Source organism: Grammomys surdaster, unplaced genomic scaffold (assembly GCF_004785775.1).
Source record: "Grammomys surdaster isolate TR1022 unplaced genomic scaffold, NIH_TR_1.0 333, whole genome shotgun sequence".
In the NCBI taxonomy this organism is placed as follows: Eukaryota; Metazoa; Chordata; class Mammalia; order Rodentia; family Muridae; genus Grammomys; species Grammomys surdaster.
The window spans coordinates 180,143-194,377 of record NW_021604752.1 but is presented as its reverse complement, the minus strand read 5'-3'; the positions used below and the strand labels follow the sequence as shown (position 1 = coordinate 194,377).

The following is a 14,235-nucleotide window of genomic DNA, read 5'->3' as shown; positions in this document are numbered from 1 at the left end:
TTATTGTCTACAAGAAGAATCTTGTTACAGCACATGGATCACAAACTTAGGCTTTGAAGGCATTAGTAAAATACTGATAGAAATCCTGGATATGAAAAAGCTAGTGTTGGATTATTATTTTTTAAATTCAGGTAAGACTCACCTAAGCACAAACCATTCTGAAACAAGCTTTTTAGTGGCATAATTTTTAAAATTATACAATTATATCTATGCCTATTTTTACCAAACCAGAATAAGACCTTGTGCTGTAGATATTTTCATTCCTTTGTCTCTTTAGCTTGGTAGCCACTGAATAATATTCCAATTGATTTGTTTATACTTCATCCATTGATACTGATTTAGGTGGTTTTCACCTTTAGTCCGTGGCGGTTCGTGCTGCTGTAACGGTTGTGTACAAATACTGGAGTACCTGCTCATCTCTCTGCTCTGTTTTCCAGGAGTGAGACTCTTGGTCATGTGTGGATTGCATTCACGTGTCTGCAGGCATCTCAAGTCACGTTGGACAGTAGCTGTACTGTTGTCCGTCCTGTTTACAGTGTCTAAGAATTCAGCTTCTTGTCACACTAACATGGGTGTCTTCTTTTTTAAGTTATGAGAAGCAGTCCGAGTAGATGCAGAGTGGAATTTAGTTCAGGGTTTCCCAGTTACTGATGAAGAACATCTTTTCATGTGTTTATTTTGGCCACTAGTGGATCTTCAGGAAAATAAAGTCTTTCATCCACATTTAACAATGCTTTTCTCATCTTATTTTATATATTATATAATTCTGTATACACACACACACACACACACACACACACGCACGCACACTGTGCATATATATTTATGTGCCAGGAATGGACAGACAGAAGCATTCTCAGTGGAGTTCCCTTCCTGGGCTTATACAATGTAAATTTTTGCTAGCCACAAATAAAGTTTTTGGTGAGTAGATCGGAGCATGTATTAACCTTGATTGCTTTGTGGACCAGTGACTGTCTGTTCCCAGTCAGCTGTTTCACAAGTGCCTGTGGTTTGGGTAAGCGGCACCTGTTGGCTTTTGGCTTAGTCACTGCTGCCCTTGTCTACGATGGGGACATATTTGGTCTTGAGTCACGAAAAGGTCTTTTAAAAAACATGAATACAATAGTATATGTATGCTTCCCTAATGAAAGATATTTTTGTTATAATATTATATCCTCTTAAAAAAATTTCACAGTAGTTGTCACTAAAATATAACTTAAAGTACTTGATGCCTGTCTAGGCATGGTACATAGACTGTTTGGTTTATACATGAATTAATAGATTCAAAAATGCTAAATATTTAGAATGTCCAGAAATTTGTATTGTTGCAAGAGTGGTTTTGTGAGGTTATTTAAATCCGTAGTCCAATTTGTACTCTGTAGTATTCTTTTATCCCTTTAGTTCATGAGCAATATTTGTTTGCAGTTCATGGTTGTGATTCCTTCTATGCATTGCTGTTCACTGAGATTTTATGTTGTTCAAGTGTCTGTACATCTGGGGTTGTTCTGTCCTCCTTTCAAGAAGAGGTTTTTTTTTTTTTTGCCTTAAATTTAGGAACTATCTGGAACTACATTAAAATTACCCTAAATATTTAAAATAAATATCTTATAAATATTTAATAAATAAAAGCCTAAATATTTTAATGTCTAAATGAAATAGAATAGGTTTACAATTTACACACACATCAAAATGCAGCAGAGTAAAGCTAGGGCCACTTTCCTTATTTCTTGACACTCAGCACAAAGTGGAAGTCTATGTTGCTTGCTAAGGCTTGTCTGTTGAGGACTCAGATGTTAGGCTCTGTTTATTCCTCAGCAGTGACACTTTTCTGTTCATTGTTTTATTAGCCATTTCCCCTGAAGGTACTGTGCTGAGGGTAGGATGTGAGAGACATGGGTTTGCCACACACAGACTTTAGCTGCTTTATCAGTTCCTTTCTCTTGCTGCTGTACAACACCAGGACTGAACACAGGTAGCAGAAGCAAGGGTTGATTTTTCCTTAATGTTCCAGAGGCAATCCATAGCGATGGGGAATCCATGGCAGCGGGCAGCTAGAGCAAAAAGCTGAGATCCTCTTCCAAATAGGAAATGATGCAATGCCCCAGACTCTCAAAGCTCATCCCCAGTGACATGCTTCCTCCAGCAAGGTGCCACCTCTTAGAGGTCGCATGACTTTGGAAACAGTACTACCACCTGGGGACCAGGTGCTCAAATCTGTGAGCCTATGGAGGCCATTACTCACTGAAACCTCTACACTCAGTTACTAGAGGTCTATAAAGAAGAATATCTAATGCTGCTTTGGCAGTTTGAGAAGGGTTTCTTGGATAAAAACCAAGCTTGATAGACCTGAGAGTTGTAGAAGAGAGGTAATTCCTGTAAGCTGTCCTCTGACCTCTACATAGATGCCATGGTACTGCCTCTGTTAAATAAACAGACAGATAGAGGGGTGGGTGGATAGGCGTAAATATTTTACTTAAAAAAATACAGATGAATAGCCCGATTTGTTGACTTTAGGCAAGACTGTAAAATCAGTTTGCAACAACAAGAAGTTTTTTCTGAGACTTCTGAGTGTAATTTCTTTTGTTGTGAAATCAGTGTACTTGTAGGAAGTGAGGTTGGACTAAACCAGGCAATGTAAGATCAAACTGCATTCGTGCTTTTTTTATTTTGTGAGTAGGAAACAACCTTTCCTTGCCTTTCTTCACATCTGTTAAGACAAGAGCTCTTACAGGACCTGGCTTGGAACTAGTGTTATGCCATAGAATTAGCTAATGAAACTAAAACTCTGAAAACACTGTCTGGGGTGGGAGATACAGCATAGAGGTTAAGCATTTGTGTTGCTCCTGTAGAAGACCTCGGTTTGGTTCCCAGCCTCCACACTGTGGCTGACCACCCTTAAGTGCAGTTTTAGGCCGTTCAGCCCCTTCTGACATCAGTGGGCAGCAGTCATACATGTGGTTACATTTAGGCAGAACACTGATACAGTAAATTAATAAATTTAAAGACAAAAAGACACAGTCAGGCTGTTGCATGTTTGAGAGTGTCAGCCATTGACACAGTCAGGCTTTTGCATGTTTGAGAGTGTCAGCCATTGTTTTCATCTGTGTCATGCTGGAACTCAGATGATTAAGGTGAACAGCAGAAACTGAGGTCAGAGACGTAACTGTCACTTAATGAGGAACCATGTGAGCCACTGAAGGCAGAACAGCTTCAATTGTAAAATTTCGGGAGCTGTTAAAAGAAGTCGTGCTCGGTTTTATACTTTGTCTCACCTCTGAAAAGTTCCTTTCAAGTACTGCATCCATTTTCAGATAGATACATTGCTACCAGAGCAATACTGCATTAATTGTTATATAAAGAACATTAAAACCTTTATTTAAACACACACACACACACTTGAACAGATAAACACAGAGCAGTTTAATTCGGGTGAGGTTCTGTGTTTTGAAACAAAAGCTAAGATGAACGAAGAAGAAGTAAAGCACTGTGGTACAGATGGGTCAGGGCAGAGGAGGATAGCTGGGCTCCATGGGACCGGAAAGGCTACTCAATTGCTGCTATTTTCCATCACTTGTCTCACTTTCTTTTATTTTATTTTTTTTAAATTTTTTTATTTTTTTGGATGTTTTATTTACATTTCATATGTTGTCCCCTTACCCCATCCCCCACCCACCCAGGAACCCCCTGTCCCCTCACCCCTCCTCCTCCTCTGCGGATGTAACCCCTACCTACCCCCCCCCCCTCCCACCTCCCCACCCTCAAATTCCCACCCCCTGGGGCGTCCAGCCTTCATGAGGTCAAGGATCTCTTCTTCCACCTATGCCCAGCAGGGCCCTCCACTCTTACTTATTCAGCTGAAGCCCTGGATCCCTCCCTAAGTGCTCCCAGGCTGGTGGTTTAGATCCTGGGAGCTGTGGTTGGTTGGTATTGTTGCTCTCCTCATGGGGCCGCAAATCCTTTCAGCTCCTACAGTCTTCACTCTCACTCCTCCATTGGGAACCCCATGATCAGTTCAATGGCTAGTTGTGAGCATCTGCCTCTGAATATGTCAGACTCTTGAAGACCTCTGAGGAGACATCCATATCAGGCTCTTATCAGCATGCACTTCCTGACTTCCACATCAGCATCTACCTTTGGTGACTGCACATGGGATGGATACTCAGGTGGAATGGTCTTCAGACGGCCCGTCCTTCAGTTTTGTTCCTCACTTTGTCTCCATATTTGCTCCCTTGAGTATTTTGTTACTCCTTCTAAGAAGGACCGAATCACCCCCACTTGGTCTTCCTTCTTCATGAGCTTCATGTGGCCTGTGAGTTGCATCTTGGGCGTTTCAAGGTTCTGGGCTAATGTCCAATAATCAGTGAGTGAATACCATGTGTGTTCTTTTGTGATTGGCTTACCTCACTTAGGATGATAATTTCTAGTTCCATTTACCTAGGAAACTCTTGAATTCATTGTTTTTAATAGCTGAGTAATACTCCATTGTGTAAATATACCACATTTTTTGGATCCATTCCTCAGTTGAAGGACATCTGGGTTCTTTCCAGCTCCTGGCTATTATAAATAAGGCTGCCATGAACATAGTTGAGCATATGTCCTTGTTATATATTCGAGCATCTTCTGGGTATATGCTTAGGACTGGTATAGCTGGATCCTCAGGTAATGCTATGTCCAATTTTCTGAGGAACCGCCAGATTGATTTCCAAAGTGGTTGCACCATCTTGCAGTCCCATCAACAATGGAGGAGTGTTCCTCTTTCTCCACACCCTCGCCAGCATCTACTATCACCTGAGTTTTTAATCTTAACCATTCTGATTGGTGTGAGATGGAATCTCAGGGTTGTTTTGATTTGCATTTCCCTGACAACTAAGGATGCTGAACATTTCTTTAGGTGCTTCTCGGCCATTTGAGTTTCTTCCAATGAAAATTCTTTGTTAAGCTCTATACCTCATTTTTTAATAGGGTAATTTGGTTGTCTGGAGTCTAATTTCTTGAGTTCTTTGTATATATTGGATATTAGCCCTCTATCAGATGTAGGATTGGTAAAGATCTTTTCCCAATTTGTTGGTTGTCGTTTTGTCCTATTGACAGTGTCCTTTACCTTACAGAAACTTTGCAATTTTATGAAGTCCCATTTGTCAATTCTCGATCTTAGAGCATATGCCATTGGAGTTCAGTTCAGGAACTTTTCCCCTGTGCCCAAGTATTCGAGGCTCTTCCCCACCTTCTCTTCTATTAGTTTCAGTCTTGTCTCACTTTCTTAGTATCCTTTCTTCCTTCCTGTTCAGATCAGCTTTCTTTGGCTGTACATGCCTACGGCTGACCAAAAGCGAGGGGATGAATTCCTAGATCTGTCCTATCCAATGGAGCCCCCAAATATGTTTTAAAACTAAAAGGGGGCAAATGGCTGGGCTGGTGGTACAGTTCCTGTAGTCCTAGCAGAAGCAGGGGGATTGAGAGGTCAGGGCTAGCTGGGAGAAAGGCAGTGCAATGAGAGTAGGGGGACACAAAGAAAAAAGTTTTGATGTTTAAAAGTTTTGATGTCTAGGTCACATGGCTTACCAAAATAAGAATTTAGGGTAGGAAGCCAGCTTCATTATTCTGAAAACCAGTGGACAGTAAGGGTTGGGTACCACTTGCAGAACCGGTTTTCCTGCCTCTGCTCCACTAAGCGATTGCGTAGTTTGATTTATGGTACAGCAGTTACATTACTTGGTATGAATCTGAGGAAGTAGGGATCATCTAATATAAAACTCTGGCTCTGCTGGGTAACGAGGAAAGTGCTTGTGCCTGCATACTGTCGAGTAGGCTGCACAGTGCATGTTAGAGGTGGTCTGAGCAGAACAGCTAAGATCCAGGGAGTATGACATCACACACCGATCCTAGATTCCTCCACTGGGATGTTTCCCTTGTCTTTCTAGAGAGTTAACTACCTCTGCTGCTGTGACAAAATGCAACTTGTATAAGAGTTTCTTTTGATATATGGTACCAACATGTTAATGCTGTAACACTGAGGTCATCATGGCAGTGGGCAGTCGTTTTAGCGGCTGGAGCACTAAGGTAGAGAGCTCACATCTTGAGCCACAGACACGCACTAGAGAGAGTGAACTGATAGTGAGTTGTTAGACTCTCGATGCTCTGCTCATGGGACATACTGCCTCCGACAAGGCCACCCCTCCTACATGTCCCACACAGCACTGCTGACAGAGACCAAGTGTTCAAATACACAAATCTCTGGGGGAGCATTCTCTTTTCAGCCTCCACAACCTCTTAGTTCCCTAATTTCAAGAGAAGAATCTAGTGGATTCATGCTTTCTCATCACGGTGAAGTAGGTGGAGACTCAGGGTTGCTGTGGATGGTAGAGGCTGTGCTCACTGCCGCTTTCCTAGAAAGTTAGTTAGTTCTGCATTCTTTAGACCTCTGTTTCATTTACAATAGAATGCATTCAGTGCACCCATAAGGTAAAGATTAATGACGAAAGAACATTAGCATCAGTTAGAGGTTATGCAGGTTTAGTAAGGTGCAGCTGCATAACAAGGTCTGGAGTTTCACGAGCCTTGGGTAGTTAGCTACCTTTCCAATGTCAGTCATGAGTTCTCTCTTGTTTAATGAGCTTTAAGTCAAGTTAGAGAGCTGTTGGTTACCACCAAGGTATGCTTGCCACTGAAACACCCTTAGGGTTATCATACCATGCAGGTCACTTGTTGTGGTACATAGGAGCTGTAGCTGGGTAATATTGGTTGCTTCCCTCCTTTGAAAGCTTGCGTGGTACTTTCTGGTACCATAAAAGCTAGTTCTCAGAGAGGAGGCTTCCTACAACAGGTTATATATTGAAAAAAAATAAACATTCCCATTCTCCTCATATTCTCTCCCCGCCATCTTCTTACTATGTAGCTTGGCTGGCCTGGGACTTACTAATATGTAGAAAAAGTTGTTTTCAAACAGACAAGAGATCCGCCTGTCTCTGCCTCATCAGTGCTGGGATTAAAGTTCACCATGTCTGGCTGCTGACCTACTTTTGCCAACCAGGCTACACCTCCTAAAGGATCCACTCGCTCTCACAATAGCAGTGCCAGCTGAGACCGGGTATTCCAAGCATGAGTCAGTTGGAGGCCAGTAGGGACCCGCGACGTCCCACTGACTTGCTTTTAGGCAGGTAATTAATACTCATCCTTGTACATTGGCTTCCATATTCTTTTCTTGATATTGTCTGACCTCTCCCCATATCTACATTCAAATCAAACATTGCTGTTTCAGGTTCTTTCAAAACCTACATTTTTAAAAAATCTAAAACCATGTTTGATTGCTAAAAATGATGTATTTGTGTGTTTATTTTATTTTCTTCCTGCATTACAGTTCATCAGAGTAGGGTTTTTGTCCAAGTGTGTTCTGTCCATCATGGTGTGCTCTCTGGCTTAGCATAAGAGTGGCTACACGATAGACTACACACATTTATTAAAAAAATGAACTGTGTGTTAACTACCTAAGACAAGTTCCATCCTTTGTCTGTGTAATGCTAAGCAGCCTTCTCTCTTCTGGAATGCTTTTGAGAAAATGGGCATATATTGGCATATTCCTATACTACTGCCTTCTCTATAGGACTCAAATGTTTAAGAAGTCATACTCAAACTTTTATCTCATTTAATTTTTATGGTTTGATGAAGTAACATTCTGGCCTAGATTAAAAGGTCCTAATGTTAGGAACACATATTTTGACTAGTGTCTTCCAGAGCTTGGTAAACCCTCAACTAACACAGAAAACTAAGCAGATTATAAGCAAGTCTTTTGAAAAAAAAAAAAGAGAGAGAGATACTATAGAAATTAGCATATTTTCATATGTCATAGGATGTTCTGAGTATTCTTTTTTCTGGTAATGATTATTTATGATATAATTCTGGAGTTTAAGAATACATGTCTATTTAGTCTTTTCTTCTTGTTCTGGTTAGAGTGAGGCATTTGCTCGGGATCTGAACCAGTTTTGAAAGACAAATGTATATGGACACAGTATCTTTCCAGAAAATCTTGCAACTATTTCTGTGACTACATATGTTAACATTTTTTATAATTGGCTTCCAAATGGCAAACACAGATGGCTGGTGTCTGAATTTCCAGCATGTTTTAGAATAAATGTTTTCTCAGTAAGTTAAAGTGTATCACTTCAGTGTCAGGTAGTTACCCACTTGAGTAGGTTTTTTTTTTTTCTGTCAACTTACCATTTTCAGGTTTAAAATAAAAATAAATAGCCAAAAAATTTGAATATGTAAGATGATCTTGTTTCTTCTTTTATTTTAGTTTTTTTAAAAGTTTGATTAATTGATTGATTTATTTTTCCTTATTCACTTTAAATCCTGCTCACTCCCCCTCTCCCAGCCACCCTCTCCTACCACCCTTCTCCCTATCTCCCACTCTCCTTCTCTGAGTGACTGGGGCCCCCATAGGTATCCCCTCACCCAGGCACATCAAGTCTCTGAAAGCCTAGGCTCATGCTTCCCCACTGAGGGCAGATGAGGCAGTCTAGCTAGAAGAACATAACCCACATACAGGCAACAGTTTTTGGGGTAGCTCCCACTCCAGTTGTTCATGACCCACATATAGACCAAGCTGCACATCTACTCCATAACTGTAGGGAGTTCTAGGTTCAGCCCATGTATATTCTTTGGTTGGTGGTTCAGATGATAGCCCCAAGGGTTCAGGTTAGTTGACTCTGTTGGTCTCCTGTTGAGTTTCTATCCCCTTTGGGACAGCAATCCTTCCTCCTATTCTCCCATAAGAGTCCCCAAGCTCTATCGACTGGCTGTGGGTGTCTGCATTTGTCTGAGTCAGGTGCTGGGTGGAGCCTCTTAGAAAACATTCATGCTAGACTCCTGTCTGCAAGCATAACAGAGTATTATTAATAGTGTCAGGGATTGGTGCTTGCTTATGAGATGCCTCTCAAGTTAGGTTGGTCATTGGTTGGCCATTCCCCCAGTTTCTACTTCATCCACCATGCCTGCATTTCTTGGAGGTAGGATAAATTTGAGGTCAAAAGTTTTGTGGGTGGGTTGCTGTCCCTATTGCTCCACTGGGCTTTTTGCCTTGCTACAGGAGATGGCCTCTTCAGATTCCATATCCTCCGTGCTGTGAGTCACAGCTAAGGTCACTCCCATTGATTCTTGGGTATCTTACTTTATCCCAGGTTTCTGTCTCATTTTGGAGATATCCCCCACCTCCCCACCCTCGTCAGTTGCAAAATTTCAATTCCTTCTCATAGCCATCTAGCCATCTCTCCTGTCCCTCCCCACACTTGACCCTGAATCCCCCCTTCTTCTTTCTATCCCCTCTCCCACCCAGTTCTTTCCCTTCATCTGCTTCTTATGACTATTTTATTTCCCCCTTTAAGTAAGATTCAAGCTTCCTCGCTTGGACCTTCCTTCTTGTTTAGCTTCTTGGGGTCTATGGAACTTGTATTTTATGGCTAATATCCACTTATAAGTGAGAACGTACCATGCATATCCTTTGGGACTGGGTTCCCTCACTCAGGATGATAATCTCAGGTTCCGTCCATTTGTCTGCAATATTCACGATATCTTTGTTTTTAATAGCTGAATAGTATTCCATTGTATAGATGTACCACCTTTTCTGTATCAGTTCTTCTGTTGAGGGACATCTAGGTTATTTCCAGTTTCTTCCTATTACAAATAAAGCTGCTATGAACATAGTTGAGCAAATGCTTTTGTGAGATATTGACGCATCTTTTGGGTATATGCCCAGGAGTGGTATAGTTGGGTCTTGAGGTAGAACTATTCCCAGTTTTCTGAAAAAAACAAAACAAAACAAAACAAAACAAACAAAACAAAAAAAAAACCCACCAAATTGATTTCCAAAGTGTCTGTGCAAGTTTACACTCCCACCAGCAATGGAGGAGTGTTTCTCTTGCTACACATCCTTGTCACCATGTGCTATTTCTTCAGTTTTTGATCTTAGCCATTCTGATAGGTGTAGGATGGAACCTCACAGTTGTTTTGATTTACATTTCTCTGATGACTAAAGACTTTGAAAAATTTTTAATAGCTTCTCGGCCATTTGAGATTCCTCTGTTAGGAATTCTCTGTTTAGCTCTGGACCCCGTTTTTAAATTGGGCTATTTGGGTTGTTGGTGTCTAACTTCGTGAGTTCTTTATAAATTTTGGATATTAGCCCTCTGTCAGATGTAGGGTTGGTGAAGATCCTTTGGCTGTTGTTTTGTCCAGTTGACAGTGTCCCTTGCCTTACAGAAGCTTCCCAGTTTCATGAGGTGTCCCATTTTTCACTTGTTGATCTTAGAGCATTGATGTGGTAGATACTGCTGATAAAATTACACATGGCCTGAGGTCAGTATTTCTATTTTGGTCAAGCTTCAAAAATGGCATAAATAGCTTGATCATGCTAGCCCTTTTCTTCCTGGGAATACTTTTATTCCTGCCCATTGTGTTAAAGCTTTTCTTCACCAACATCATCATGTTGGCAGCCAAGTACATGGCTTGAACCTGAAAATGAACCTCCAGACAGAGTTATTAAACTAATAGGCTGGGAAGCCAAGGACAGGTAAGATTCTGCACAGAGCCTTACCAACCTAAGACAAAAGTGCATTGCTTTTGATAATGCATATTCTATGATAGGTAAGGAAGGCATTCTTGGCAGAATGACCTAAGACAGGCTCAGTATTGTTAATGAAATAAAAAAGGGGGAGAAGTGGAGAGCCTTTGGTGGGGGGGCAGCTTGGCAAGAATCTGACATGGGCCAAGGACAAGGAAATAGGCTGCTTGGCAGGAATCTGACATTAGGCTAGAACAAAGAAGTAATTTGATTCTTATCTTAGTAATTCTATCTAAGTAATTCTAAATCTTAGAAGAAGTAGTCTCAGGCAGGGATCTAAATATTAGGCCAGAACAAAGAAGTAATTTCAGACAGGAATCTAAATTTTAGGCTAGAACAAAGAAGTAGGTTTCAGACATGAAAATGACCTTGGGCTAGGACAGGGAAGTAGGCTCAGATAATTTTGTCATCCTGATAAGCCCTTAGAAACAGTGATCACGGGAGTGTTCAAGTAATTGTGTTTAATGCCTTGCTTGTTCTCTATTTGTGTTTATTGCCTTGCTTGTTCCTTGACTATTTGCATCTATTGTATTGCTAGACCCTCAACCTAGAACTGACCTTAATACATGCATGTAATCAAAATGGTATAAAAGCATAAAGGAGGAGGGGGTGTGATAGGGGGTTTTAGGGAAGGGAAATGGGTAAAGAGGATGACATCTGTATTGTAAATAAATAAAATATCCAATAAAAAAAAATGAATGCTATTTCCAGTAGCATTGCATTCTCCCTGAGGGATCCTTTCTTTCTAAATGGTGAGCCTGGACTTTTGATTCTATATATAGATAGTATTTTAATAATAATCCAGCCAGTTTATTTTTAAGAACAAATCTGTCCTACAAAGTACTTTAAATGTGTTTCAGCAGCTTAGTAATGTACAAAGAGGCAGCTGACCCTGCACCTGCTGACCCTGCACCTTCTGACCCTGCACCTGTTCTTCAGGCAGATGTGAATCAGAATAACTGAAGGTTGCTAAATGACTTGGGAAAGCCCTGACTGTGGTGTATATTTCCTTATATTGTATAGCATTAGCAGCTGTTATGTGTGATTGTTGAATTAATTTCTTCAAAAAAATAGGGCATTCCTATATATATTATTTTACAGTTAATAAAGTTTTAAAATACTGTATTTATTCATAGTCTGTCACATATTTTGATAATGATACTAACATCATTAGTAATAGTGCCTTAGCATATTATATAATAACTTATAAGCTATCTTTTTAATTAATGTTAATACAGCAATATTATTAGTGTAATTCTCTTTTCAAAAGCTCTAGGTTTTATCTTTGGTTTTTTTCTTAGAGTGATTAAAGAACTCAAATTTAAGAAGTATTGGTTAGTACCTTTTTCATAGGAAAGAAATTTTATTAAAAAAAAAAAAATTGAGCCGGGCAATGGTGGCGCACGCCTTTAAATCCCAGCACTTGGGAGGCAGAGGCAGGTGGATTTCTGAGTTCGAGGCCAGCCTGGTCTACAGAGTGAGTTCCAGGACAGCCAGGGCTATACAGAGAAACCCTGTCTCGAAAAAGCCAAAAAAAGAAAAAAAATTGAAAATTTAAGCTGAGAGACGGCTCAGGATGTAAAATGCTTGCTTATGTATGCAAAGTTTGGGTCCCCAACATCTATGTAAAAAGCCAGCCATGGTGGTGGTGAGAGTCTATAATTTCAGCACAGTGTGGTATGATGGGGACATAGGTAGAGACAGGAGGATACCAGGAACTTGCTGGCCAGTCTACCACAGTCAATACTATGAGCAACGGCTTCAGTGCAGAGTGATTTTTACCAGAAGTCAACCCCTGACCCCATGTGCACATACTTAAGCAAGCATATTGGTGCGCGCGCGCACGCACACACACACACACACACACACACACACTACTCACAAGTATATTTAAAGAGAAATTAAATTTAGGAAAGAACACCTATAGTTTAAGTTGTGAACACACCATAGTTGATACACGTTTTTTGGTTTTCAAAGTTTACCTGTGGCTGTGAGTATAGTATTACTAAAATCAGACTAGATATGATTGTTCATGGTTGGAGCCTGAGGCCTGCTCTGTCTCTAGTCAGAAGAGGTGTAGATGGTGTTCTTTTTATAGTAACTACACTGTGACACTGTATTATACCCACTATTGTGTGATAAGTATCACCATTTGCAGTAATGGTTTGTAGTAATATTTTTATTAAGCTTTCACCATAGTTCACTCAGCATTGTGTTATATGTGGAATGATAATTCTGACTAGATGATAATATCTTATGTATGTCCTGGCTTCGTGTTGAACACATTGTATAATAAAAAAGAAAAATTTATCTTTTCTTCCCATGATAGCTGAAAGTGTTTGTTGCTCTTGAATTACATGTCTTGATACACATCCAATTCTCTTATGACTTTCATCAATGTTTTAACATTTTAATGGTGGATACATCCTTGTTTTAATTTTTGTTGACTACTTAAAAAAAAAAAGAAATCACAGTGGTAGTGGCCTTTAGTTTATAGCAAGAGGTGCCTAGGATTAAACATGTCTTTTAAAAATAAATTCAAGTAAGAATGGTGCAGTGATGTGGATAGTAAGTAAATTATACGAATAGGTATCTCTAGTCTAATCATGGAGGGCTAGAAAGCTTCACTCTGGAATTTACATTCCAGTCTTCCTTTATAGACAAGGCATAGAAACCACAGTTAGAGCTAAATCTTTTGGTGCAGGCTAATTTTCTATAGAAAACCTATGAAGGATGCATTCGAACTCTGCGTGTGTTGTGCTTTCAGACAATTTGAAATCCACAGATAATGTTCAGAGAGGAGTGACGGCGCATCTCACCCACCAGCTTCTGACTCTGAGCTGATGTTCTCTTGCAGACATTTTCCTTTCTTATATCAGCGTCTGCAGTGTGGCGCTGATCGCTCTTGTGCGGGTAGAACGTCTGCCCTTAGTTTGTCATTTGGTCTTAGTGGTAGTTGGAGTTTTTAATAAAGTGACTCAGCTTTCATAATGATAGAAATCCCTAGATGAGGATAATGCCACTTGGCTTTTTCCTTACAGCTTGCTCGGTTTCGACAAAGAAAAGCCCAGTGTGATGGGGACATTCCGAAGAAACAGAAGAAGAAAAGAACGTCAAGCTCCAAACAAGACTTAAGCTTACATAGTGATCCACAGAGCCATGAGATCTGTTTGGAAAGTTCTCAGAGGGTAGAGTCAGCGGGGAATCCTGATTCCTCCAGTGCAGGAATAACAAAGCACGGCCAGGCCTTCTCTGCTGAAGTAAGTACTTCAGTCTTCAACATGGTTTAGGGCGGAACATCGTGTAATGACACTGGGTGTGAGTACTCTGTGCAGTTTAATAATGACTTTGTTCCTTCTCAGAAATCTCAGCGCTGTGGTAATATCTAGACCTAAAATATTTAATAGCCTCGAGTGTGCCTTGTGAGCTTCATTCAGTAAACCTTTACTGAGCGTTCACAATGCAGAGATGAGGAACATAGAGATAAAGAATAGCTGTTACTCCTATCAGAGTTTACTTTACTTATGATTCCAGGTTCTGTCCAGTCCTCCATTGCAGGTTCTGCCCAGTCCTCCATTGCAGGTTCTGCCCAGTCCTCCATTGCAGGTTCTGCCCAGTCC

At 40.5% G+C, this 14,235-nt stretch overlaps 1 protein-coding gene across 1 annotated transcript in view; it reads left to right on the top strand.

Annotated features, from left to right (window-relative positions):
* Positions 1-14,235, top strand: part of Akap9 (A-kinase anchoring protein 9) — a 140,311-nt gene that overhangs the window by 7,245 nt on the left and 118,831 nt on the right. The window contains exon 2 of the mRNA XM_028778283.1: positions 13,657-13,875. Coding sequence (XP_028634116.1) covers positions 13,657-13,875 — 219 coding nt within the window. The remainder of the gene's footprint in view (positions 1-13,656; positions 13,876-14,235) is intronic.